The sequence below is a fragment of the Geospiza fortis genome, unplaced genomic scaffold (assembly GCF_000277835.1).
Source record: "Geospiza fortis unplaced genomic scaffold, GeoFor_1.0 scaffold40, whole genome shotgun sequence".
Taxonomy (NCBI): Eukaryota; Metazoa; Chordata; class Aves; order Passeriformes; family Thraupidae; genus Geospiza; species Geospiza fortis.
Genome location: NW_005054297.1, coordinates 16,432,880 through 16,460,221, shown reverse-complemented (window position 1 = coordinate 16,460,221; position 27,342 = coordinate 16,432,880). Strand labels below are relative to the sequence as shown.

General features: G+C 38.2%; 2 protein-coding genes across 11 annotated transcripts in view; one reads left to right on the top strand and one right to left on the bottom strand.

Moving 5' to 3' along the window:
* Positions 1 to 7,874: 7,874 nt before the first annotated feature.
* On the top strand, positions 7,875 to 11,340 carry LOC102032863 (general transcription factor IIE subunit 1-like). Its single transcript, XM_031066578.1, has 4 exons — positions 7,875 to 8,322; positions 9,597 to 9,798; positions 10,330 to 10,556; positions 10,946 to 11,340. Exons 1-4 carry the CDS (start codon positions 7,875 to 7,877, stop codon positions 11,338 to 11,340), a joined length of 1,272 nt encoding a protein of 423 aa, XP_030922438.1.
* A 2,911-nt stretch (positions 11,341 to 14,251) lies between these two features.
* Positions 14,252 to 27,342, bottom strand: part of PCM1 (pericentriolar material 1) — a 39,886-nt gene continuing 26,795 nt past the window's right edge. For 8 of the 10 annotated variants that reach the window (XM_031057865.1, XM_031057591.1, XM_031057721.1 and 5 more), the window contains 15 exons: positions 26,761 to 26,933; positions 26,554 to 26,682; positions 25,849 to 25,969; positions 25,405 to 25,542; positions 25,033 to 25,166; positions 23,854 to 23,988; positions 23,135 to 23,332; positions 20,742 to 20,801; positions 19,403 to 19,541; positions 18,566 to 18,711; positions 17,600 to 17,669; positions 16,417 to 16,667; positions 16,127 to 16,219; positions 15,880 to 16,003; positions 14,252 to 14,579 (listed from right to left, as the gene is read on the bottom strand). In XM_031057865.1, coding sequence (XP_030913725.1) covers positions 14,554 to 14,579; positions 15,880 to 16,003; positions 16,127 to 16,219; positions 16,417 to 16,667; positions 17,600 to 17,669; positions 18,566 to 18,711; positions 19,403 to 19,541; positions 20,742 to 20,801; positions 23,135 to 23,332; positions 23,854 to 23,988; positions 25,033 to 25,166; positions 25,405 to 25,542; positions 25,849 to 25,969; positions 26,554 to 26,682; positions 26,761 to 26,933 — 1,937 coding nt within the window. In that variant the 3' untranslated portion in view covers positions 14,252 to 14,553. The remainder of the gene's footprint in view (positions 14,580 to 15,879; positions 16,004 to 16,126; positions 16,220 to 16,416; positions 16,668 to 17,599; positions 17,670 to 18,565; positions 18,712 to 19,402; positions 19,542 to 20,741; positions 20,802 to 23,134; positions 23,333 to 23,853; positions 23,989 to 25,032; positions 25,167 to 25,404; positions 25,543 to 25,848; positions 25,970 to 26,553; positions 26,683 to 26,760; positions 26,934 to 27,342) is intronic. The other 2 variants (XM_031057746.1, XM_031057832.1) reach the window with 1 other exon arrangement.

The window sequence follows — 27,342 nt, the reverse complement described above, 5'->3', positions numbered from 1 at the left end:
TTTAAAAGGAGCTAGCCTGTTTACATACCAAGAAGCACTATACTTAGGTCATTTCTGATCTACAGTGAATCAGCTCTGAATTACATTAATTGTATATGGGACAATCTCAGTCTAATCTGTTTTGCAAAGTTTGTTCTCCTAGCTCAAGGGTTACACATGAGCAATGGAAAGATCCCAGTAGTGAGACTGCCTCTGCTGGAGATTCTGCATTTAAAGTAACTCCAGTCTTTGCTTAATGTTTTGTACTATTAGTCTTGTCTTTCTTTTAAACTTGCTATGTTTTCTCTATTTGGCAGATACACAGTGTAGGAAAAAAACCCAAAACATCCCTAGGTTTTTTCCTCCTTATATTTCAGTGAAAATGGGTCATCTCAGTAAGAATAATTTTTTTTTGTCTGCACTAAAAAATGATTAGATCACAAGCACTGAGTTGTAGCAAAGCATTGCATTGCCATCTTGTTTTTAAAGCAGAACTTTAATTCAGGTACCTGGATTAGACATAGTCTAAAGTTTGGATTAGACATAGTCTTTTCTCAGGCTACACCTACCATCTGAATTGCACCAGTATTTAAACCTTTGAGTAGTTACATATAATTTGCATCAGCTTAGTTTCCGAAATGCTACATTTGCATTTTTGCAAGAGGTGTACATGCACCATCCCCTGAGAGCCGGAAACAGTTCTCTTAAGACAGACATATCCAGCTCCATGAACCTTCATGCCTTCTGTGTGAACCAGGTGGGAAAAAGAAGTAAATGTGACTGGATGGAAAGGACAGGGAAGGGAGAAGAAAAAAAGTGAAAGGAGCAGGAGCTAGTCAGGAAATGTCAGAGGAAAGAGAAGTAAAACAGCACAAGACAATAGTGGCAGACTATGAAGATCTAGCAACTGCAGTGTGCTCCTCTACTGACCCTTCCTTTCCTGCCAGCTGAATCCCCAACCAAAATGTGCCTCCTCATCTGCAGCAACTGCTGTTACCATTTATTTTCAAATTTTTCCGAGAGTAGATCTAAACTGATTCTTTAGGAAAAGAACATTGAAATTAAAAATACATATTATCTCAAGCAACTGTTCTTCAGATTTAAAATCAAGATAAGTTGCATTAGAAGTATACTCAGGCTGTGAAGTGGCCAGAAGCATAGAAGCCATTCATTCCCCTTTCTTTTTGAATCAGAAACAGTCTTTTTGTGTGATCCCAAAATTCCTTTTGCAGAGATCCCTTCTTTCGCTCACTGCGTACGATGGGCTGTGTTCCTGTGAAGAATGAGAACAGCATAATAAAGGGGAAACCTGTTCCAGTTTTCAAGACATCTCTCTTGCAAGAGAAGGGATGATGCTACAGACCAGACACATCTCAGTATAAACTGGTTCCACTAAACTCTCACCCCAGCTCTGCCAGGTGCTGCACAGGCAGTAGGTTGAGGTGTCTAGCTGGTACCCAGTCTGTGATACCAGGGGTTGTATTTTGGAAGTACTGATCACAAAAGCAATTAAGACAGTGGGAGTTATGCTGCAATCATATAAAGTACTGTAAAGTGAATCCTATTTTTTTTACATCTCACTTAAGTCTCTCAAAACTATCCAGCAGTCTTGATTTCAAACTCTGTACATCAGAGCTCCATATGTAACACAGGCACAATATTCCCTTACTTTTCTCATTATCAGGAAGATAAACTCATGCAAAAAGTCTAAAGCTATCAAAGAAAGTTGATTTAGTTTGATCCCAGCAAGTCTTCAAGGATCACGGAAGGGAGAGCACCAGAGGGAAACTGATAGAAAATGCATCACTTCAGTGCAAGGTTTGTTTGGTTCACAAAATAAGCAGATCTTAGAGCACGTTGAACATAGACACCCCCACGTTGGCTGAGGCATTGACTTTGTGAAAGGGCCAGCACAGGGAAAAACAGGAGATGTGACTATGTGACTAAGAACCCTGTAAGCACAGGGCAGCAGGTTACACACAAGCACTTATTATGCTTCTGGTGTTTTCTTATTTTGTAGTGCTTCAGCGTCTGAGCTAGACAGGTCAAGATTTTAACTGATGAGAATTAAAGACACAGCAGATCCTGGCTTCCATGTGTCTGTGCAAGAAAGAGACAATAAAACAACTTGACACAGATCCCATTTACTCAAGGTGTGCACCACAACCTCCCACCACGCCATCTGCACCAGCCTCTGCTCTGCCAACAGGTCAAGCATACCACTTTTGTTTTGGGAAGATCTTCCCTACACCTTTGCCCTGAAAAGCAGCAACCCACTAATTTTCTCCTCCAACCTCTGATCAGACTCTATATTTATTTATTCCTCCTAAGACTGCTCATTATCTGCCTCCTTCCTATCAAGTAGCCTGCAAGTGCAGTGCATGCCCATATCATTCCAGATAAACATCCCAGCCACCCAAATGGGTTTGAAAGGAAGCCAAGTGACTTTGCCTATCCCCGTCTCAAACTCCCACTTTCAGTTATGTCTGTGTTACACAATATCACAACAACATACCTGCTTCCCACGGCCCAGGTGCCAGGGCTACCTGCAGTCTGAGATAGCTTCTTGATTTTTTTTTAAATAAATACCATACTTTATTTTTGAATTTTTTTTTCTTTTTTGGCTTGGCTCTGAGTGCAGAGCTGAGCCAGCACCTCTGTCTGCTACATGGGGGTTAGCTGTCCTTGCCAAAAGAGTTGTCAGCCACAGCATGACAAGTGACAGCTGTTTCCTGTTTCTGAAAGCAGTGTCACCAGCCACATCATCCCTCTCCTTAATTTAGAAAGCTGTTTTGTTGTCATCTGGTTCTACACTTCCACATGCAGGCTGAGGGCTGTAACAGGAATAACAGCACTGAGGTTACACGACACTTTCCCTGTTCAAACCACTGGGCAAGAAAACCCACAGGAATTATTTATTGTAAATATTTCCCACAGACTAAACCCAACAGGTAGCAGCAAGCAGTCTTGCTCCCCTGTATTTTCTGCTGTAACATGACAACAAAGGAGCATGCTCAAGAACCACTATATGGAATGAGGTTTAGTTCTTCAATGTTACCTTGTGGGCATTCTACGTTTGCAGTTGAAGATTTATGCCAAATATACTTCTCAGCTCTGAGTATCTGCCAAGTGGATTCTTACAAATGGGAAAACAAAAAAAAAGAGCAATAGCAGAATTTTTCTCAGCATACAGGATGAAACCACTTTCTTCTACTACAACATACAAAGCAAGACCAGAGCTAATACCAGGGATTTTTTTTATGGTCACCTCTTCTTGCAGTTTGTAAAAAGCAGTCTCAAACCTTTAATGTTTTTAAATCTAAATTCCTGCTTACAACAGTTAAAATATGAGGGTTTTTTTTTTCTGATATCCCTCAGTTCTCAAAGGCACTACCTTCTGTAGTGACATTTACAGACGCCAGTCCCACAATCTGTCCTATGCAGACAAACACCCACACCTTGAGTTCTCAGTGGACCCACGTGCCTGGCAAGTCAGAGAGTCAGAAATGCAGCAACAAACAGCAGCAACAAAAGCACAATACATGCTGTAACACATACAGTGGAGCTTTAAGTCACTACAAAACACCAGCCTCCACTGTGTGTGTAAAAAAAAAAAAAGTTCTGAAAGAGACACAGATTTGAGATGAAATGTGATGATTGCAATCCTAATAGAATTCAGTGTTTTAACCTTGTACTGTACAATGTCTGGCAACCTTATTTCAACATTGTTTTTGAACGAAGATATTTAATCCATAAAATAGTCTGCATAACTTTGTCTTCTAGAAAGGTACAGTGAAAAATTGCTCTTTCTTTCCTTTTGAAGACATAAACCACCTAAAAGGATTAATATGTAAAAATATGGGAACTAGTAACCATTCCAGTTTTTCCTTTAAGATACTAAAATTTCTAGTTGGGTTTGGTTCTGAAAGTTTCTAAACAAATTATGTAAATTACCTATCCTAAGTACTTGGTTCACAACAACAAAAAGAGTTAATGATTATGTTACTTTTAGTCTTCTAAAGTTATGCTAATGAAAACACTAATCAAAGATTGCAGTCACATTTTCAGTCCTTGCCTGTTGTAGGTGGATCTCATGGAGCAATAAGATTTATAGCTTCATCATGACACAACATATATAAGGCTGAACTCACTCAGTTGCTAATGAAATGTGATTTGGGGACTCTTGCACCAGCTGGGTGATGATTAGCGCTTATCACAGATAGGTCTAGGAAAAGGCTGGGAAATACTTAAGCTTGTTTTGCAGTTGCTTTGAGCTCTTAGGAAAGGAGCAATTTCTCTACAGCATCGGCCTGAAGTTTTCTGCCCGTACAAGAGAGGTAATGATAAGGTGTTAACTGATTTGCAAGTGATAGGGTTATATGAAGTCTGGCAAAATCCTGTCAAATCTTTCTGTTTTAGTGCCTTTTAAATTGTGAGATGGGTACTTTGTCTTCTCAGACAGCTCAAAAAAAATGTTAATTAAGCAACTGACTTCAGAGAAGCCTTGCAAAACTTGCTCTATATGATGCCTCTTGACTTGAAATTCTGCTTTTAATAGTTGCCTGCTGGCACAACAAACAACTCTGCATAAGTTTCCCACAGCAAAAAGAGCATTCTAAATGTAGTTTCTGATTATGGGAATGGCTCCATATAAACTATAAACAGCGGGGTCACTCAAACATCTAAGTTATTGAATATTTTTTAAAATAAATGTTTTAAGAAGATAGCTCCTACCCTCATAAAAAGAAATACTTTAAAAGCAGAGGAAGTTCAAAGTTAAACTCTGACTTCTAGACTATCTTGTCTATACATGATATCAGCTGGGGGAAAAAAAGGCAGGAAAGAATCTATGTGAGTAGTAGAATACCTGTCTCCTTAACACAGACTGTAGCTCAGCTGCAGAGCAGAATTCTGTTTAAAGCCATTCTGACTTCAGAGGGCTACAGACTTCCTACTCCTTTCCTTGGTAAGGATGGTCTCCAGCTCCTCTCAAAAGAGAACTGCTGCCTGTCAACTAAAAACTACATAATAACTTTTTAAAATAAGTAGTTTTCATGAACTGAGATTTCAAATTGGGTGATTAAATGATTTAGAGGTTTTTCAGAGTGGATTGGAGAAATAAAACATCAAATATAGCAGAGCACAGTAGAAAAAGCTTCCCGCTGTTTTTAAGTAATTTTTATTATAAAATACACCCAAATTTGATTATTTTGTAGCCTAAAGGAAGATTTCTTGAGGGGGTTGGGTTTTTTCCATGAATGTTTCTTATTCAGGTCAAATTCAGTCATTTTTGTAAAAGAAAGCCATTTCCTTTTCTATTGAACTTGCATATTTAAAATGCCCCTGCAAATGGACAGTGGGTTCTATGGATTTGTTTTTGAAAAAAGCTGCTCACTTGTATCCCAGAAAGTGTTTATGACATTTAAAGTATGTGTTTAGGTATGGCAGGGGGCAAGGTTAGGCTCTGTTGTATGAGTCTGGTGGGGTTTTTTGGAGACTGTGGGGTTTCTATGTGTTTGGTTGGTTTTCCCATGGCTATTTTACATGGTTGTAAGACTGTACCTGACAAGCTTTCAACATCAAAGTGCTCAGAAACACTTCAGAGTAGTGCTTGCTTTAGAAATGCAAGTATGCCATGCCAGTCTGAGCTACGGAGTCATCCAGAGGATTGCTAGGTCAGCAAAACTCCTGCTTACAGTTCAGGTCCTACTTCTGCCCTAATAATGTTACCTACTCATCACACTCCGTTTGAAATAATTTCATTCTGTATTTGACTTAGGGTAAGAAAAAAAAGTCATGAGAGCTGTACCTAATACAAGTCCTTTAAGTGTGAACATTCTGCTGACATACTAGCCAAGAACTAGATGAAGAAACAGTTTTGTTCTTTTTTAATACTGCCACAATCCAATTGGAGGTCATATGACACAAACTTACACAGAGAGCACCCAGCCCTTTCTGAGATGTATCCCTGACCCAATGCATGTGAGCAGTAACACTCCCAATACAGATTGTGGGGTTGCCCTTGGTGCTCCTCAGCAGGGCTGGGCTGGGTACAAAATTCCTTGGCTGCTTTCCTTTGGGCCTGTACTGGAGGCTACAGTGCCTCCATTCTGTGGACCTTGCCCAGTGTGGAAGGACAGGGTTCAGTGCTCTCCAGACCACTTCCCTGAGGAAACTCAAAGCCATGCTACCCTTCTCTGGAACTGGCTGAGGACATCGTCTATCCTGTCCTTACTGCTAACTATAAAGCACTGCACAGAAAAAAAAGTTCAAAATTAGGCCAGAAAGAGGAAGAAAGAGAAGCATAAATTAGCATCTTTTTCTGTGGATTATATGTGTTAAGCCTCTTTTGAGGATGAGGGCAAAGGAGAAGTGAAAGAGTAACACAAAAATAATAATAACAACAAAAAGAACAATTTTTTAAAGTGCTTATTCATGAAGGCTTTTGGCAAAAAGCACAGAAACGCTGCTCTTAGTCTGAGAAAGATTGTCAAGGAACAGACTGATGTTGCCAAAGCTTCACTCCCTACTGCTCTTAACTTTAACTCTCTTGGAACAGAAGAATTCAGGTTAGGTTAGGAGGATCTGGAGGACATCTGGGCCCTTTCTCATAGCAAAATTACTCTCAAAGACAAGTCAGTCTGCTTTGGCTCTTGTCCTGTTGGAGTACAGAGACTCAATGTCTTTCCTGGACAGCCCATTCCAGTGTTCCCTCACTTTTCCTGTAGGAAATTTAGGTCAATGTGGTGCTATCACCTTCAGGCTTTCCAGACTCAGACCAGCAGGTTTCCATTGTCTTTATTTTCCATAAGGTGCACCCTGTGAAGTGCAAATTTAATTACAGCCCAAGTACTAGGCTAATGCAAGTGGTTCTGTTTGTTTAACTAGGATTTCTGATAAAGGTTCCCTGGAAGCTCTGATAGCAATATGCAGTTATCTGGGCTGCAGCTTTACCACCCTCTGCAGTGGGTGCCAGGGCTGGATGTAGTGTGCCATCCTCTACTCTCCCAGCTCCTGACCCAGTGGCTACAGCTGCACTCTGGCCATGCATTGCATGGCTCCCTGCAAAACCACTCGGCTAGAGGCAGCGGTGTCAAATACTACTGTAGGATTTTAATATGCCTCAAAGAAGGGAATTGGCATTTGTTGAAACGCATCTTAATTTTTTTCTTCTCCCTCCTTACAAATAAGAAACCATTACAACAGTTGGACTGATTAAAATTAGTTCATTCTCCTTAATGAGATTAGGAATATGGCCAGAAGTCCTACTTCTAGATGAGAAGAGCACTAAGGGATAAAATGTGCTACTCCAAATACCCTGTGCTGAGGGCCAGATAACTTGGAGCATCCTGTGCCCCAGCTTTGCAAAATCTTTGTCTGATAACAGCAGCCAGCAGAAATATCACAAAGAGCATGAGAACAGGTACAGTTTAAATTAAGATTGCTTGTCCTGAGCTTCATCTTTGAAGGCTTTACTTTTACTTCTGTTCTTACCTGTCTGGCTGTGAATATCTAGCAAACAGGCAGACGTAGCTAGATATGCAAGTTAAATGCGCTGTTTTCTGGGAGGATTATGAACTTTCTGTAACACATTTTCCTAGATATCTTCTTTTTACACATTTTTTACACAAAGAGGAGTTTTACACAAGAGGATATCAATATTTCGGGGGTAAGCATTGTATTTCAAGATTAGATAATTTCTGATACCTATTAATAGCTTCCCTACTCCCAATGCAGGTTAAGGTTTTTACTTGCCTCTATTCAGTGAAGACTCTTGCAGAAGTACAGCACAGCAAATGACATGTTTTACACCTGCCTGTGAGTGGGTTTGCTGCAGCTCACCTCCCTTCTCTTTGTTGTACAGCACTTCTCCAGTGGCAGTGGTTGAGCTCCTGATGGAGGAGCACAGTGTTGCCAGCGAGGTGCCGGCAGCCCTGAAGCGCCTGGCCAAGTGCATAGTGCGTGGTTTCTATGGTGTGGAGTGCTCCCTGGCCCTGGATGTGCTGACCCGCTACCCCTGTGTGAAAGAGGAGGACCTGTTACAGCTGCTCAAGTACGAGCGCAAGCAGCTGCGCACCGCCCTCAACGCGCTCAAGGCGGACAAGCTGGTGAAGCTGCGGGTGCGAGCTGAAACGGGGCCCAACGGCAAGAGCACCAGGCATAATTACTACTATATCAATTACAAGGTGCTGGTGGATGTGGTAAAATACAAACTGGATCACGTACGCCGGAAAATAGAAGCAGATGAGCGGGATTCAACAACCAGATCCTCTTTTAAATGTCCATCCTGCTCTAGCATGTACACGGACCTGGAAGTCAATCAGCTCTTTGATGCATTTACAGGTGTGTTACTTATATTGCTTATTTGCTGTTATCTTAAAGAATAACCCTGATAGCACAAAACTGTTTCCTAAGTGAACTTTGCAATAAAAGCATGTTTGTTAGAATGTGCTTCTTGTTTGCTGGTGGACGAGGGCCTGGAACAGGGGATGCTGGAAGTGAGGGTAAGAGAAGTGCTGCCTCTGTAGACCATGCCAATAAAAAGGAAGATTAATCTTGAATGTACGAGCTGGGGTTGAGAATCAGATTCCAGGCCTCAGCTTTGCTTTGAACCTGGTTGAGTAATCTCAACTAATCCATGTCTTGTGAGTCTCACTTCCTCATATGGAAATATGAACACAGTACTGTATTTATTCTGCTTTGAATCTCTTAGTTAATCCATTTGTGCAGTTAGTCCTTCTGACTGACGAGTTGGACAAGATGGGTAAAACCGTTTGCAGTCACCTACTGTAACCAGCATCTTGCAGCTCAGTGGCACCAGAGCAGAGCTGTTCTCGTGGGTTGGGAAGTTCAGGCTCCTCACAGGTCAACATGACACATCCATCCACAGCAAAACTGCTGTCAGAGCTTGTGGATTTTTCTTCTCTAAAATCAAAATAACTAAGTAGAGTATTATTTCAAAATGAGTCAATACAGCATCATGTGCAATACATTACTCAGAGCACAGTACTGTGCTGACATCTGGGTCATGGGATCTGCAAAGGATCCCAGAGCTAGGCAGAATGAGCTTTATATACGACTAACCTGAAATGACAATGGTGAAATTTGTGTTCTGCTGCTTGGCAAAATCATCACTTTCTTTCTAAATGGAGGGGCTCTGTCGGGTTACTGAAATGCAAATATTGAAGCTGGTGATATATTTTCACAGAATAAGCTTGAAGTTTTGTTTGTTTTCCTGAAGACATAAATATGGGGTTCTAGCATATGCCTTGACTATGACACAACTAAAACCAGATACTACTTATGCTTGAAAATGTCTTCTGTTACATTAAGAACTGAGAAGATGAGACTAGAGCAGAAAAAAAATAAACTGAGGATAGTACATGTCTATCCAGCTTAAATTTCTCTCCCAAGGCATTTCTCACTTGTGTAACAAGTGTATAATACCAGTCTGTCTCAACTTTGCCTGTAGAATCGCATTCCCCTAGTTAATGTGAACAAATGGATAAAGCCAGAATGTCTGGGTAGATGTCCAGGCTGCAGGCTGCTTAAAAACATCCTGCTGATCTTTTTGCATTCTATGAACATGAGAATTCCCACTTTGGAAAATGTTGCAGAGACTTTTCGCTGCACTTACTGCAACACTGAGGTAGAGGAAGATGGCTCGGCATTTCCGAAGCGCGATGCTCGAACGTTGCTGGCGAAGTTCAACGAGCAGATCGAGCCTCTCTTTGTGCTGCTGCGTGAGACCGAAGAGATTGTGCTGCCCTGTGACTTGCTGGAGCCTCAGCCAACAGAAATACCAGAATTATCAGAAAGGTATGAACACCACCCTAGAACTTCTGATCAATGCAAAGCCCCCCAACAACTTAACAGTTGTAAAATCTTTGAAATACTGAACTTGCAGCCTATGTACTTCATTCTACTTTGTTCAGTACAGTCAGCTATTTAATGAAGAAGTCTGTAATATCTAAGGCATCCTAAATTACTGGTATACCTTTCTAATTTTTTGATGCATTTTTTAAAGTAATTTATTCCTCAGATTACTCTTTCAGCTAACGTTCATAGCCCTTCCTATAAGACAGTAATATTTCTCTATCAGTGTGCTTCATCCAGAGATGCACTACTGAAGAGGCCTTGCAAAAATCAGTGGTTCACAACCACTTGCCTCTGAGAGGTAAAAGGGAATGTAAATTATTAGAGCAGTTGTTAAGGCTAGTCTGCTAACAAAACATGGTTTTGGGGGTTGCTTGTTTGTGATTGTTGTTCAGGTTTTTTTAAATGGGAACTGGGATGGGGGGGGGGTTCTTGCCTGAATTCTACCTCCTCAAAATGTGACACCTCATTCAGCTTTGATCCGAAGTTGGGCTCAAGTGTGCTGGAATCCTGCAGCCGCCCTGAAAAATGGGTACACAGAAGTTCTGCTTTTGGCCTTACATACACCCAAAATTTAACTATTGATGTCCAAGACTCAAAGCAAGAGAAGAAAAAAAGAGAAAAAGCAACTGAAAAGCAACCTATCTGGTTGTCACAGAGCACTGTGGAAGGAGCAGTAACAGCCACCAACAATAGTGTTGGTAAGTTTAGTGAATTTACCAATTAATTCTGCAGCCTTAGTGTAAGTACAGCTTTCCCACTGAAAATGTAGTGAGCTTGGTTTAGAAGATATTGTTTCAATTCTGTGTTAGTGGTTATCAGACCTTAGTTTCCAAGATCTAGTTTTAAGACTGATTGACATTATATTCCTAAAGCCAGAGATCAGGTGTGTCCTAAAACTTCTGGCTTTAGTCATGCAGTAATTTTAGTGGTGATTTTTACAGTGGAAAGCTCTCAGAAATGTCTGTATTTTCAAGAAAATTCTAGTGTGGATAAAAAAGATCCAAAATAGAAAAAAATCATCTATGTAGGATACCTATGTGGTAACTGTAAATGCTTGATCCCTCTAACACTTAGTATTGTGTATTAGGAGTAAATGCTTCTGAAGAAACTGAAGAAAACGTTAAAGAAACTGTCACTGATAATGAAATCATCAAGACTCTTCTGATCCATGAATCCAAGTCATCATCTAGCACAGACCAGGCTCCTATTGTCAAAAGCAAACGACATGGATCACACAGTGATAGCAGTGAGTTTGAAGAGGACGCCAAGCACTCAAGAGGAGCAGGAACGGAAGGAGCAGGCAGCAACTTTGAACAAGAGGAGGAACAGGAAACCCTGGGTCCTATTTTAATGGTAGCTGGCCAGCCCTGCTCATATGGCCAAGTTAGCGAAAACCCAGAGCTTGTGTCTCTCATGACAAATGAAGAGAGAGACACTTATATAAAAGTAGGACAAGAAATGTTCCAGTCTGTCTTTGAGTAACTACTACTGTAGGAATATCCAACCTTGTACAGAATGAAGGCTTCTGACTTATGTTCTTCAAAGTTTACCACTGAAGGGTTTTGTTTGAACTTGCTCTTAAGCAAGATGGTAATCCTGTAATGGGTAACTACAGTTCAAATATTATCATTGCAGCCACAGCAAGTGTTGTTTGTTGTTGTAATGCTTAGACTTTGTGGATGATGTAATTAGTTTTGGAGCATGAATCATTTCAGGATACATTTGGATCTGATTAAAATAACATTTGAAAAGCAGTGATGCAATCTATAATAAGAAATAAATTATTCCACCTCTCTCCCAGAAGTTAACAGTTACTTCCAGTAGTGAAAATGAGTCCAAATCCATAAGTGTGTTCCACTGGTTTGTTAGGTCACTCACTGTACAACAGGAAAGGAGAGGTGTTACACAGCAACCTCCTTGTAAGGAAAGAGCTGCTACTAAATTGCATTAGCAATAGATGAGAAGCAACTCTGGCATCTGAACTTTCATCCTAAGAATAATTTTTCCAATTCTTTGTACTCGGGGCACTACAGAACTGTCTTGAATGGTGAACTGTGCAAGGGGCACTGGACAGTAAAATGTAGCATTTCTTTTTGGTCCAGATCAGTAGGGGAGCAAGCAATATATCAAGCACAAGACTCTACTTCTCCCATCTCACTCCCATACTCCCCAGTGTTCTTTTCAAGCAAGAAATAAATTATGCTTGAAATGAACTACAAAAGTAGGGCTGGCATTAGGCATAAGCGAGAGTTTAACTTAATCAGTTCTACTACTTGAGCAAGCGATAATGAAAGTAGACTAGAAGGGCATGAAGTAAAACAGAGGAAGTTCCCTCTGACTGTTAGGAAACACTTCACTGAAAGAGTGACAAACACTGGCCCAGGTTGCCCAAAGAGGTGGTAGTCTCCTATCAGGAAGATACTCAAAAGCCACCTGGACAAACAGTTCTGAGCGGCCCTGCTAGCACAGGATGATCTTGAGAGGTCCCTGCTGACCATTCCATGATGAAACAGTAGAGAGAAGGTATGACCAAAGAAATACCATTTCTATGCATTTTTCATGTACACATGCTGTTAGTTCTGACAGGTAATTTTCTGTTCAGTAACTGGTGTGGGGCTGCTTTGAATCTCAGCTGAAAATAAGTGTTGATACCTCAGTGCTGTTTTCCTAATTGCTGAGCAGCACTTGCAGAGAGTCCAGACTGCTTATCCTCCCATGCCCACAGCAAGGAGGCTGGTGATGCACAGTTAGGAGGGGACACCACCAGGACAGCTTCCCCACAGTGACCAAAGGGCTATCCCCATACCACAGGGCATCATGAGCATATAGGGCTCAAAGAAGAAGGAACAGGAGACAGTTGGAGTAATGGCATTTGACTTCCCAAGTCCTTGTTATTGCATCATGGAGCTGTTTTCCTGGAGGTGGCTTAACACCTGCTTGCCCTTTTGCTTTGCTTGCATGTGTAGCTTTTGCTTTACCTATGAATCTTTCTTTCAACTATTAATTTGTTTTCACTCTTCCACTTCTCTCTCTGAGCCCACTGGTTGAGGAGTGAGCAACCAGCTGCCTGGTACTCAGTTGCTGGCTGGGGTTAAACCCATCACACCAGTGCAAGAATTCAGGAATGGGGTGTGCTCAGGCTCTTAAGCTTAGAATTTAATGATTCAACATATAAAGTAGCCTTATTTCAAAGCTGCACACAATCTCACTCTACTTTATAGCAAATGTCCTCTTTTAGGTCTGAATGCTTCTTGTGCTTAATTAGTAATTAGAAGTTTGATTGCTTCAGCGTCACAGGTTTGCCTTTGTCACAACGTATTTCCTTGGTCCTCAAAATGGTAACTTTTTTCTGCCTACAGTACTACCACCAGTGTAAAGCCTGCAGAGTAACTGAACTATCATAACACATTTTGCTAATCTACTTTAATTCTTGCACATGAGAGGCATGTGACCATAATCTGCCAATTCAAAATTTGTTCGTAAAACCTAGAGACACTCCAAACAAACTAGAAAAAAAATCACAGAAGAATTACAATCTCATTTTATTTAAACTTCAAGCATATTTAGGCTTCACCATCACTATACTGTCTCCCACAGTATATAGCCATATTACACTAACCTCAAAAGCAACACAATCCTGAATTAAAGATAACCAGTGCTTTTAAACTACTTTCAGAAAAGCCTTGTGTTCAAGGTAAACAGGACCTTTATAATGTAGCAGGTGTGCTGAATAAGCTGCTTCTAGCTCAGTTTTATGACTTACTGTTATTAGCAACTCTGACCTGAAAAACTGAACAAAGTTTTCCAATCTACTTTTCTGTAATTCTACCTTTAACTTGAGACTCCAGGAGGTGCTGACTTCAACTGTTTTTTTTAAACATTGACTTTGTAATGCAATTTAAGAAACTACAATTAAAGTCAAGCACTTTAGAACCGATTCTCCAGACCTTCAACTGCAGCAATTTTAAGTTAGCTATGAAAAGATATTAACATTTTCAGACAGGTTTAATCCTGTGAACATCAAAAGGATTCAGCAAATGCAGAAAAATACAGCTGGTTTCTGCAGTAAACTATAAACCTGAGGTACTGAACTTCACCTCAGATAAATGTGCTGATAGAAAGGAATTCCATAAGCCATGAATAGGAACGTTTTTGTTACAGACAAGCTACACTCTAAGCTATGAAGACAACATGTAGGTATGTACTGTGTCTATACCTTGTATTTTGAGAAGGTGCAAGAAACTTGGAGAATTTCTTGTCCCAGGAAAATTAGCAGTGTTTCTTGTAAGAGAAGAGCAAACTGCTACAAGCATGCCAACAAGTCAATTAACTTCCGGCAACAAACTCAGCATACCAGTTTGTAAGCCAAAGAAAATTTTTCAAAAGAGAAAACTTACAGACAAGTCCAAACTTTATTTAAAACTACCATTGTGAACAATTTTAAAGTTACCAAACAAGTCACAATAAAAATAAAAAATTAAGACAGAAAAAGAACAGTGCAGCAAAACTGAATAGAAGTGGATTCAGTTCCAACTGTTTAAACTGCCACAGGCAGAAGATCACATACCTATCCTAAGAGGCAGCGTGTTAAAAATTTTACATTTTTATACACTTCCAGAATTCTGGGAAATTAGTACTGATCTTTATGCATTTGTATACATAGAGTTTATTAATGCAGACATCTTCAGGTAATTCTTATGCAATTTGAGCTCCAAAAGTTTCTGTAAAATAAGAATAAAATCATTGTCTAATATCTACAAGGTATCAAACAGCTCATTACCACATTTCAACTGCTATTTCATCCTCACAAGCATTTTAAGCCATGGCTTACTTGAGCTACAGCCATCCCCCCCATACAGAGCTTAAGAATGGCTTAGAGCTAGCTACAACTTAGGTGTGGCATGGCATTCTAGGTCAGACTGTTCCCACAGCAGCCCTCAAATGGGCATCAGCATCCACCAAATGGGCACAACAGGCTCGTGCCAGCAGAGCTGTGACAAGCAGAACGCTGAACAGGCAGTGACCAAAACAGAAGAAAAGATGCACCTTTCCTCACACTTTGCTCTGGAAAGAAACCTGTCCTGACACCGCAAATGCAATAAATAAAAAGCAGGTTCATCAGCTTAGACTATTTGAGGAATTGGAAGGAAGCACACTAGCAGAAAATTGCTACTATCAGAATATCCGGTTTATGCCCTTTATATATGCCATTACTGTACACTCCACTGGAGAATCACAAGTCTAACAATAAAACAGAAGTCTTTAATACTGTAATTCTGTCACAATGTTATAGGAAAACCCCAATCTACTTCAAAATGTTGAAGTAAAACATCAGTTATTTGTACCCTTACACACTTAAATGTAAGTAATTTATCTCATGAGAGTATGTGACTTGATTTCTGACTGAAAAAAGTTTTTAAAAAGCCCACAAAAACCATTTTCTCTGACTTGCATTATCAATGTATCTGTATAAATAATATTTCGTGAAAGTGAAGAATTTTGTTGCTATCATACACACTGGAACTTTTTTCTACAACATGGTATACTTCACATGAAAAATAATTTCTTTCTCCCTGAGGAGACGTTTTACTGTTCTGAAAAGCCTCTTGAATGCTTTTATCACAAAAGTACTGAGCAGTCTGTCAGGAACTTATACTGAGTGCTATTAAATCAGATAAGAGCAATTATAATTTACAGTATTATTAAACCTAAGCTTGTGAAACAAGAAACAAAAATACCGCTCCATTTGAATAAGTTTCAAAATCATTATGTTGTGACATCCACTTTAAATATATTAACTTTTATGACTTTATCAGCCACAGAATCTAAAAAAGTATATAGAAGGAAGATGGACAGCAAGATAAAATCCCTTCATAGCAATACAACACTTTCAAATGCATGATAATAAAACCCAATATTTTTACTGCACTACGGTAACTGCCTACTTCAATCAGCAATATTTAAATTCTAGCATTCCAGAGTGTTTTCCCAATATGTGTACAGAATATAGAAAAAAATTACCAGGTTCTTTCAATGTCTGGGCATCTCCGACTACTTCCTGATCGTGAGCTCCACCTCCATCCAGTAACTCATCAGACAAACTCTTGGTTTGGGCCTCTGTTTCCATCTTCTTCATTATATCTGCCTTTGTAACAGAAAAACCAAATCTGAAAATTCTGGATAATTCTTGCTGCTGTCTGGGCAACACAGACATTTACAGTTACACATGCACTTCTAAACAACAACTGCACAAATACTAGCAAAATACCTCTGAATACGCAGCAAGTTTGAGGGGCAAGTCTTCAACTTTCACAAAGTCATCTTCATCAGATTTTTGACTTACATTTCCAGAACCAGGCTCCTGTTAATAAAAATTGTGGTATTTAGGAAGTGCTATTTTGTTTTCTTTTCACTCCAAAACTATTAAAGTACATTAAAAAAAATTGCCCATATCAAATTTGCAGATGGAAACAAAACAAAACTACAAACCAGAAACAACACTGAAATAAAAAAAGCTTATAATTTCTCTTGGATGGATCTTAACTGAAATATACACACATATTCGTTCACTAGCACAGGTGACTCTGTATCAGGGCTGCCAGCCATGGAGCTTTCAGAACTTGCACCAGATTTGTTTTCTGCACATGTGGTATCTGGTGTTTGAGTTTCATTCACTGCCAAAGATGAGCTTGACCCTTCGGTTTTCACAGCAGCTGTTATAAAGGATTCTGGGGTATTGGCTGTTAAAGCTGGTGTATTCTCCATGACACTGAGGTAATGATGCACAGCTGCAGCCACATCTTGTTCACCTAAAACCAGAGAATTACATTTCAACTAGGAAGAGATAGTAAAATATTCTGAATGTACAAAAATTATTAGTCTTTTAAAAATTATGATCCAAAGCTACAAATGAGCAATGAAAGTGAATTATAGTCTCTTAGACAACCCAAAGCTGATTGAAGTAAAACATCAGTTATTTGTACCCTTACACACTTAAGTATAAGCAATTTATCCCATGAGAGTATGTGACTTGATTTCTGACTGAAAAAAAGTTTTTTAAAAACACACAACAAACAACTTCCAGAACTAAGTGACCTTCTACAAAATATTCATTCTAGGTATGATGAGATATAATACAGAAGAGTAAATACCTTAGTATTTTGCCACTCTAATACTGATTTTTAGTCTACAAAAAAAGGCCAAGAACAAACTAGTGTTTGCAACAGAAAATCACAGGGAAGGTGGTAATAACAGTTACACTAGAAATAACATTCATACAACCCAGTAATGTTCCCTTCTTTTGACAGAAAAGCATTTCTTTGCTCTTAATCAGTTACAACATTACTCACAGAAAAAACAGAATAGAATAGAATAGAAATTTCAATAACTAGTAAAAAGGTAGTAGCATAAAAAACAAGATAAATCTAATCAAAACATTGTAACACATATTAATTCTGATACAGTTGTGTGCCAAGAGCTGCAACAAGCAGCTAAAATTCTTGCTCATGTCAAGCATCAAAAACCACATCTACAAAAGTAAAATTATTCCATGTTTCCTCTTTAAAAGGTCTACTGTGTCAATATCAACACAGGTACATCCAGGCAACTGATGCAGTTCCAAGAAAAAGACAGTCCAGTAAATCTGATCATCTCTCTTAGTTACATGCATCACAGGCACTGCCCAAGACAATTCTCACCATATGCAAATTCAGACGGAAGTGTTACTGCACACAGGGCTTACCTTTAGCAGGCTCTTGTTCTGATGATGAAATTTCACTGCTTTTTGGCTTACTCAATTCTTGGTTTGAAGTCTATTGGAGAAGGTAAAAATTAGTTAGAACAAAATTTTACTGATCAGCTTCATAGCTTATTGGCTAATTTACTAACCACAAACACACTGTACACTTGCTCCATGAATTTGTCTTTTCACTAGTTTGAAATAAAGATGGCAAGTCCTACTTGCCAGCTGGTCAGCAACAGTTTACAAAACTATTAACACTGATAGGCATGTTTTATCTGAACATTCTCTTTTCACCACAGTAGTTCCCAGGAAAACTCTGGCTCCACTTAAAAGATCTACTGTTTTAGACTTTAAAGTAAAATGTTCCAGTTACATCCTTGCCTAATGTTGAGCAAACCAAAGTTTCAATAGATTGTCAGTCTTATTTAATATGTAAAGAACTGACAGTTCTCCAAAACAAGATCACACATATTAAAATTTTAAGAAAACTAACAGTGAATGACATTCATACCCAATAACATTTCACCATTGTTCCAGAAATAATTATCACAAAAGCCAGGAAAGACAAACAAAAGACATGCTAGAATACAAGAGTGATTTACTCACAATTATAACTTGATCTCAGCAAACACAGAGAAAGAACTACTTAAAGGTTTAAAATTATGGGGTTTTTTAAAGTTTAACTTCTCACTTGCAGCTTAACATTTTTTCCTCTCTCATAGCAGATGTAAACATTAGTTTTGTCTCTGTTCATCCATCCACTTTGGCATCAGCTGTAATAAACTCAGGTGAAGAATGCCACATTTTCCATGTAGCACCTACTGGCATCATATGATTTCTTGTATTATTCTTTTACTTTCAGTAGTATGAAAAAAGTGCATAAAGGAAAATGAGGTACACAGATATATGTACTGAAAAGGTGTGCACTGGCACATGTTTGTTCTGCTTTTACAATTTTGTCTGTACCTGTTCATTTTCAGTTGTTTCACTGCTGGCTTGTAGCGATGTTTGCACATCAACAGGTCCTTCCTCAAATTCTATTTCTTCATCTTCATTCTCATCTTCTCCACTGCCATAGTTAGTTAGAGCTTGGGTTTCTGCTTTTGATAAACCTAGAGGCAAACCAATGTAAAAAAAATTCAAACAGCATTTGAATTGCCAAATCCTGTTGGGGAATTTAATGCAATGATACCCCTTACTTCAAAACATTCTTTAAGATTAAGATACAGTAACAACTCAACTTGAAAAGATTTCTATGTTTCAGATCAGCTATATTATGAACAAACACCAGCGTTGGTGTGAAACGTCAAAGTTATTAAACAAGTTCGTGCAAAGAAAGTAAATGGTAAAGGAATCCAAGCCAGAAGTAGTTAGTGTAAGACAAAAATCAGGACAATAAATAAGTAAAAGCTTTACTTTAAAGTAAAAGCACACTTTTAAAAGCCACGTTGTTTAAATTAAAAACTGCATAAAATTTGCACAGCTTTCACATCATTCAGGTTGAAGTCTGAGAAACTTGGAGTTAAGGTGAGACAGGATTTATAACCTAATGAATCCATTTCTAATATATTTTTACAGATCTACTGATTATGAAAAAAATTACTTCCTCTAAATGGAATATTTAACCCTTGACATAACACTAGGAAACAGAGTACTGCAAAACTTTCACTGACAAAGGACTGACTATAAAATCGGTGAGAGAAGGTGTTACACAGCACTACTTCATGCAAATCCTGTTGTAAGATTAGCTGGTCAAAACTACAGTGGAAGCATTGAGTAATCAACTATATAAAAGTTCCTTACTTATTGCCACTGGACCGCTTTCACTTTCCTCATCTTCCTCTTGATCAGATGCATCAGATCTAATATTTTCAGTCACTCTGTTACCAGCACACACTTCTGAGCTGGGTACTTGTTTAGTAGTTTCAGTCTCATCCTTGTCCTAGGAAAACATGGAATACTGCGCAATTTCATGTTTATCTAAAGACTACACTAAGGTTTCTGCATAAAAGAGCTGTTTCTCAGAAGTTAAAAAGTATCTACTAAAAATCTAAGTAGTTTAAGTAGCCCTTACAGCCTTGAAATGAACACAGCAGAACAATACTCCTAAACAGAGCATCAGAACACGGCCTTGTTCAGACACAGCTTTGAAAGGCTTCATAACTATTGAGTATGTCATTATCTGCAAAGGTTGACACTGATCAGCATGCCAGGTTAAAAAACCCTTTCAACTGGATTTGTTATTATCATGAAGACAGATACAACTGCATTATTACCTTACAGTAACTTCCCTGCTCCTCCTAAATGAGGAGTAAAAATACTTGTAACTGCAGCTTCTCATTTCTTTAAGCAGTATCTCCTCAGCAGTCTCCCTGCTGAATCATTTGCTAAATATGCTGAATGAGAAAATTCTGCATTCCTGTATGAATCTCAAAGTAAAGCCTGAGTTTGGCTCCAAATTTGGAAAGGACTTTTCTACACTACAGCAATCATAACAAGTGATGTACAACTTCCTACTTTTACTTGCAAAGCAGTGTGACAGAAACTCTAAGCCCTAGAAGAAAGCACTGGCTCCACTCCCACACATGCCTGTTCCTATACCTATATCCATTTAGGATAGCAATCGACATTCTGCTTGGTATATATACTTGTATCATTCCCTTGACTGGAGAAAGCTGAACATTCTAGCTGACCATTTGAAACTTCATACACAATACATTTCCCCAATGATATCAGTGGTTTTCAAAAGAAACATGAAAAGAAAGGAGACAAATTCTGAGCACTAACATTTCATACTCAAGAGCACAGTCAGGCTTGGACTCTTGAGACCTTAAATACCGCATGTCCCAGTCCTGAACATCTACATTCTCCCAAAGATGGAAAGTAATTTAACTTATTCCATACCATTAAAAAAGAAAATGTTAACTGCTATAGTTAAGATGTCCTTAGAAACATAAATTATAAATGACTTTGTACCTTTGATAAAATAAATAACTGAAAATAACAGAAAGGAGATTAATAAATTTCTAAAGACTGGAAAATGGGCTGCTTACAGATACTTAATTCCTACAACAGACACAGTAAGACTAATGACCTATGAAATCATCTGAGGAATAAAGACAGTTGAAAGGCATACACATACTTTGTCCTCATCAACATCTTCAACAGAAGAACAAACATCCACCTGGAGACCTTTTTTTGCCTAGAAGAAATACAAACTGTTTTCAATTCTAAACTGAAATAACATGGAAATACTGAATCAAACTATGGCTTCATGAAAGCCAGGCTGAAATGCCAATCTTACTAAGATTTGCTATCTTAAAACAGCAGGAAGGCCACAGGGACTTTTGTACACACAGATGTCTTCAAAATTTCAGAGCTGCAAAGCATTAAAAAAATCTGTGCTAACCCTTCTTATTTAAACAATTATGTTTATATTGGATTAATCCTACAGTCTGTGGTCAAATTATATCTAGCACATAGAATTAGATAAATCATGGTGGGGGGGTTGAAACTAGATTATCTTTAAGGTTCTTTCCAACTCAAACCACTTCATGATTCTAACTCTGATCAAGAGAAAGGGCTGTGTGTTCAGCAGTTACTTTACTGGACTCAAGAGAGTCAGAAAATCAAGCAAGATCAAATATGTCTGCATCAGGATTCCAGAGTTGAGGGCTGTGAAAGACCATACAGAGATAATTGCACAGGGCTGTACAAAGTAACCAGGACCTACCATTTCTGGCTCATCTCTGGCTTTGTTGAATCTGAACCTCTGCCACAGCAATGAGGCAGACATTGACCTTAACCCTAGCTCTGCCTTCCAGGAGAGAAGAAATGCTGAATCTAAGCTGGTTCCATGCTCCATTCTCATAGCAGGTATAAAGCAACTCCTTATGCAGCAAAGATACATAAAGAGTTGGTTTATACCTTCTATGAGAGTGAGTTTATACCGGCTCTGAGTTGCCAATGGGCAACTTCAGAGAAAAACAGGAAATCATGTCTAAATCTTTCTGGATTCAGAGTGTTCCTCTGGCCTCTTTACAAGGCACTCCACAGCCTCCCTCATACCAGGCATGCTACTGATAAATCCAAATTTATTATCTTGAAATGTAGCTGGTGGTATACCTAAGAATACTTGTAGGACTTTAAAACAGGTTTAAAAAATATCTTCTGCTGGCACTTAAAAATGAATTAAGGGTATGTTTTGGTATTTGTGTTTCTAGAAGAAAGCTGAAATTACACTCAAATAATAAATACATGAACATGATCTGGTTTATTGTTTGCTTTGTTAACAGATTATGTAACTTGAAAAAAACACAGCTATGCTCCCAATAAAAGCAATACTAAATTTAATAATGTAAATGGTGTGAAACCTAGCCAAAGCTTGCTTTTTAGACCAAGATTATGTCCTAGAATCTTAAATATTTCTGAAAACTTTATATATATATTTTACACACCAAATCCAGAAACTTATTCTTTCTGCATGTGCCAACAAACCAACTACATGACAACTTCAGAGGATTTACTCTTATTTTTTTAAATATGATGCAAGGAAACCAGCAGGCAAACTAAAGAGATAATGATGTGGGACCTCCAATATGTCAAAATACTTAGCTGGGTGTAGTAGGGCCATGCAAAACCAATACACTGGGATAGAGTTAAACTTCTTCACAGTAGATCGTATGAAGCCGTGTTTTCAATTTGGGTTGAACACAGGGTCAACAGCACAGGGATGTTTTCATTACTGCCAAACAGCATTCCACAGAGTCAAGACCTTCTCTGCTCCGTACCCCACCCCAAAAGCAAGAGATCAGAGTGCACAGCACTTGGAAGAGGACACAGCCAGGGAAGATGATCCTCACAAACCCAAGGGATGTTCCACACCACACGGCATCATGCTCAGCATATAAAGCTGGGCAAAGAGTGAGGGAGGGGAAAAGATGCAAAGAGATGGTGCCTGACTTCCCACGTCTCCGTTACATGTGACGGAGACCTGCTCTCCTAGAGGTGGCTGAACACCTGCCTGCCTATGGGCAGTGGTGAATGAATTTCTTGTTTTGCTCTGCTTGCATGCGCAGCTTTTGCTTTACCAATTCAAGTGTCTTTATCTCAACCCACGAGTGTTCTTTGTTTTACCCTTCTGCTTGTCTCCCCATCACACAGAGGGGACTGAGTGGCTGTGAGAGGCTCAGCTGCCTAGTGGGGTTAAACTACTCAAAGGCCCCAGGTGTTATAACTATTTCAACACTTGTTAATTCCTTCCTATGTTCACATAAAACCATTAAGACATTTCCTCTGAATTATGAACAAAGTCTATACAATTAGACATCTGTAACAGATAATCCTAAGGGATTTGCCCTTACTGAGGAAAACCAGTTCACACAACCAATACTGTCATTACACAGCAACTTGTAAAATAAATAAATAAACATATATATATAAGGTATAAAATAAGGCAATCAAAGTAGTTTAGAAAATACACATATTTAGCAATCTCACAAAAGCTAAATTTTTCAAAAATAAAATAAAACAAACCTCTTTAGCATAAGACTGCATTACTTCAGTGGTTTCTATTTTTCGTTTACATCTCTGCTTTACTGAAATACTGTTGTTGTCCAAGTCTTGCATGAGTTTAAAAAAGGCTAATTCATTGAATAACACTTCAGAGATCTCCACAAGAAGATCCTCCCCACAATCTTTTAATTTTCTACCAGCAAATTTTGCCAGTGAATCCTGTGAAGAGAAATAATTCTTCAGTTTCTGAAACAGGCTTTCAAGCTTTAAAGACTAAGCATTTTTCATATTTCTAATAACTTGAAATTAGTTATGTATATATAAGCTCATATTTTTAAAAAACTTTTAGTATCCTAAACAGATTTTACATGGAATCTCTAGTCACATAACACAGAACTTAATAAGCTCATGATTTAAACTCCATGCTTGTAGAAAAAAAAGAAGAAAGTGCAAACTACAGATTTTCAGGAATTTACACAAGATGTCCATGAAAAGCATCACCAGAGCTCTCCTTGAAGACAGCCACAGGCCAGAGATACACTTCTCACTACCTGGCTGTGACAGAAAAGATGTTCTGTGTGCGTAAATAATTCATTTAGGAACAAACATAATACCTAATCACTGTATTTAAGGCGAGGGAGAATAGCAGCTATGCTATTCAAGGTGTAAAATACAACTTCAGAGAAGCTGGCTCATTATCCAACTTGAGTGCTGCAAAACAGAACTGAAAAACTACTTACCTGAAGTATACTGCCAAGCTGCTTATGAAAGAACTTCACAAATTCTTTACTTTCATCATTTTGTTGCGTAAGAGTCAAGACCATACGTCTTACTGATGTCAGTAATTGAGAAGAGCATACTTCATCCATGTGTTCCTACACATGTACCACAGAATGAGCTTTTTACTACTTCAAAAGAACAACTAGCCACCAACTCAAATACAGAAATTAATTTATAAAAAAACCCACTTGTCCACTGAAGGAACAGCACACTACAAAGAAGTCCTAATCAATCTCACAAACACATACTTCATGAATGACTGCTTGGCACAACACACAAAGATTTATCTCAGTTTTCCAGTACATGAGTACTTGGCATCTTACAATGTTTGGCCAAATTAAGAAGCTTCATATATTGTGGCTGTGTACACAAGTGTATTAAAGTGTACATTAAGACATCTACTGTTACATGCAGCCTTAAAATTGCAAATAAAGAACAAGTCTTCAGGTACTCTGGCATGTCAACAATATACAGTTTTTAAACTTAGTATCACCAAATACCTTATTAGACAAACCTAAGCTTATACACTGTGCATACTATAAAAGGGAACAGGGAGATGCCTTAAACAACTCAATCTTCTCTGCTCTCCAACCTTGCAAAGAACTGTGACTATTTCTCCTTCTTTAAAGAAGAACATTTTAACTTCTGTGACTACAAAGAAGAAAAGCTTTCAAGAGCTTTAAAGATATTTGTAAACAGGAGAAAATAATGCTAAAAATCAACTACTCAGAGATTCTTCAAAAATACCCTATTACTGTACATGTAACAGTTTTAATTAGTGATCTCAGTTCTGTCTGCTAAAAGGCATCAAATATTTCAGAAGTACATTCTCAAACATTTCTATATTTAATTCTGCCAGCTCCAAAGCAAGCAACCTCTATTCTTTTTGATGTGAAGTCCACCTGCCCTATGAAATCTAGAAATCTTACCATTTATTTCTCCTATTTAAAACTACACTGAATCTTTCTGTGGAACATCTAATTCTTACTTCAACTTCAGCAGAGTCTGCAACTGAACACATATTTATCAGCAGCCATTTCTAAGAGGCAAGTTTTAGATTTTAAATAATGTCCTTCTGTGCAATTATACAAGTGCTTTTCTTACTCTTCTAATTCACATCATATTATAAAGACCCTTACCTTCAGAAAAGGAATGACCTCTTTCATAATTGCTTTAATCTGCCGGTCCAGCTGCTGAGTATCTATGCGAGGACATGGAACTGCAGAAACATCACCTGACTGTGGCACAGACTGACATTCACCGGTACCTGGACCTTGTTTTAATAAAAAGAAGAAAAAAAAAAGCAGTACATTTAATACATTCAATATTACTATTAAAGAAATACCACTTTCAAAAATTTGTTTTGAAAAAGAATCTTATTTCCTTAAGTATGTAAATATCCTTTCAAACTTTGCTAAATTTTCAATATAAATAAAGAAGAAAGCAATTTAGCTTGATAGTTACTATAATTATTTTCTAAAACTAAGCAAAATGTACGTATATGTGCATACCTTCTAATTTAGCAGCAGAAGCACCCTGAAAATTACTAGAGCAGCCCTCAGAGTCAAGAGTACTTTCAGCTTCAACTTTCATACGCTCATATTCCCTCATCCAAGACAAAGCTTTATCTAAGTGAATCACTGTGTTGCCTATATTTAGAATAAAAACATTTTTTAATCTAAATAAAAGGTTTTCAATTGATAGACAAATAAACAATAATTAAAATGACTTTAAGGCCCCAAGTTTTGAAATCCACATATAACTAGTTGTAATATTTTATTACACATTTTGTTAAACTCTGTGTTTCACAATTAGCCAATTTAATTATGTTTTGTCTTACAAAACATGTAATTACACACTAAAAATCAAATAACGGTGTACTAAAGTGCAGACAATTGCAGGCATTTAGGGAGGGAGGAAGTAACACTTAAAACACTAAGTCACAGCATTCTCACCAAGGTCATCAGTGGCAAATGGTTCAAAATTTGAAGAAGTAGACATAGTACTGCCATTGTCTGCATCAGGTTGTTCACACTCTTGACATGCTTCTGTAGAAAAGTTCTTGCCAAAAGTTTCCTAAAAAATACCAGACAACTGAATACAAAGAAGGAACACACCATACTCTCAGAGATGTGTGAACAAGCCTGCAATTCTTTTCAGTGACTTGTTGTGGTTATCAGGGCTTGTCATCAGACTGCCTGACTGGAGAACAACCCTACTTTCAGGTTATAAATCCATCAGGTTAATCTACGATGCTTACTTCAAATACTTCAAGTGCAAAACATGTAAGAAACTGTACAGAGGTATAATTGATTTCTTAAATACAAGCAAAAACTTTTGGAGAATCATGTGATCAGTACTTGCCCTGACCTTACTCAGGAGAGGATTTTAGCTCTGAATGTATCAGTTTCCAACTTACATCCCTCCCCACATTTCATTCACCCCTGACATATCACTCATTTGCAGTACCGAGAATCCTACCATATTTTGTCACTTTTGCATTGATTCATTTGCCACTAGTTGTTTAGAAAAGTCTGTCTGTAAGTCGATACTAATTTTAACAAAATTCAATCCCTAGTATATTTCACTAGACAAGCATATACGGGTGCAAACTGAAATCCAGGAAAAGTTGCCAGTAGCTTCTGAATTTCAACACTTACATCATCGGTAGAGGCAAGGCTTTCACTAGGAGTGAGTTCAGAATTTGATGCCACCCATGTTGCAGAATTCAGTGATTTTGCACACTTCCCTTTTTCATTTTTCTCACATAAATGTCTGGTCACTATATCCTGAAAAAGGTAATCCATGCTTAAAAAAAGATCTAAGGTTTGCTTGATTCATAAACAAAATCAGAAATCTGTGCATACCTGTAAAGCATATAGAGCCCTTTGCCTCAGATAATCTGTATTTAGCAGCTGAAGCTCATGGAAAAGTTCAATAAGAAAGTGGGGACGAGACTCATTTTGAGAAATAAGAGTTGCCACTTCAGAATAAATTGTGTCTCGCAAAGCTTCAAACATAGAAAGATCACTACCAGTTTCTGTAGAAAAAAATAAAGGAACTTGTTAAGTCTTTGACAGGCATCCATTTAACAGGCTATCAGGTATGCAAGTTATGGATATACAAAATATGTCTCAATCATTGCAGATTCCCTAATATAGCTGCTTTCATAAAGCTTATTAATTTCCTGAAGGGCAAACATTCTTAAATTATACCTTATGCAATCTTCAATATATAAAATACAATATAGACCAATTGGAAAAATAATTTTCTTTACACTTCTGAACAACACCTTTTGAAAGTATTGCTTATAAAAGAGAATACTGCACACAGCACAATGATGCTTTCAGAATAAGTATTAAACACTGAAAATGGAGTTTTAAGACATTTCAAGAAAGATAGTGAACGGTCTCAGGTTTATATAATACAAACACTTCTGCAACACAAGC

Bases quoted from the DNA above. Each gene is read 5' to 3' on its own strand.
- LOC102032863 (XM_031066578.1), top strand. From the start codon at position 7,875: ATGGAGGAGCACAGTGTTGCCAGCGAGGTGCCGGCAGCCCTGAAGCGC. The intron at 9,799-10,329 runs GTATGAACACCA...CACCTCATTCAG, and splicing joins ATACCAGAATTATCAGAAAG to CTTTGATCCGAAGTTGGGCT. The intron at 10,557-10,945 runs GTAAGTTTAGTG...ATTGTGTATTAG, and splicing joins AGCCACCAACAATAGTGTTG to GAGTAAATGCTTCTGAAGAA.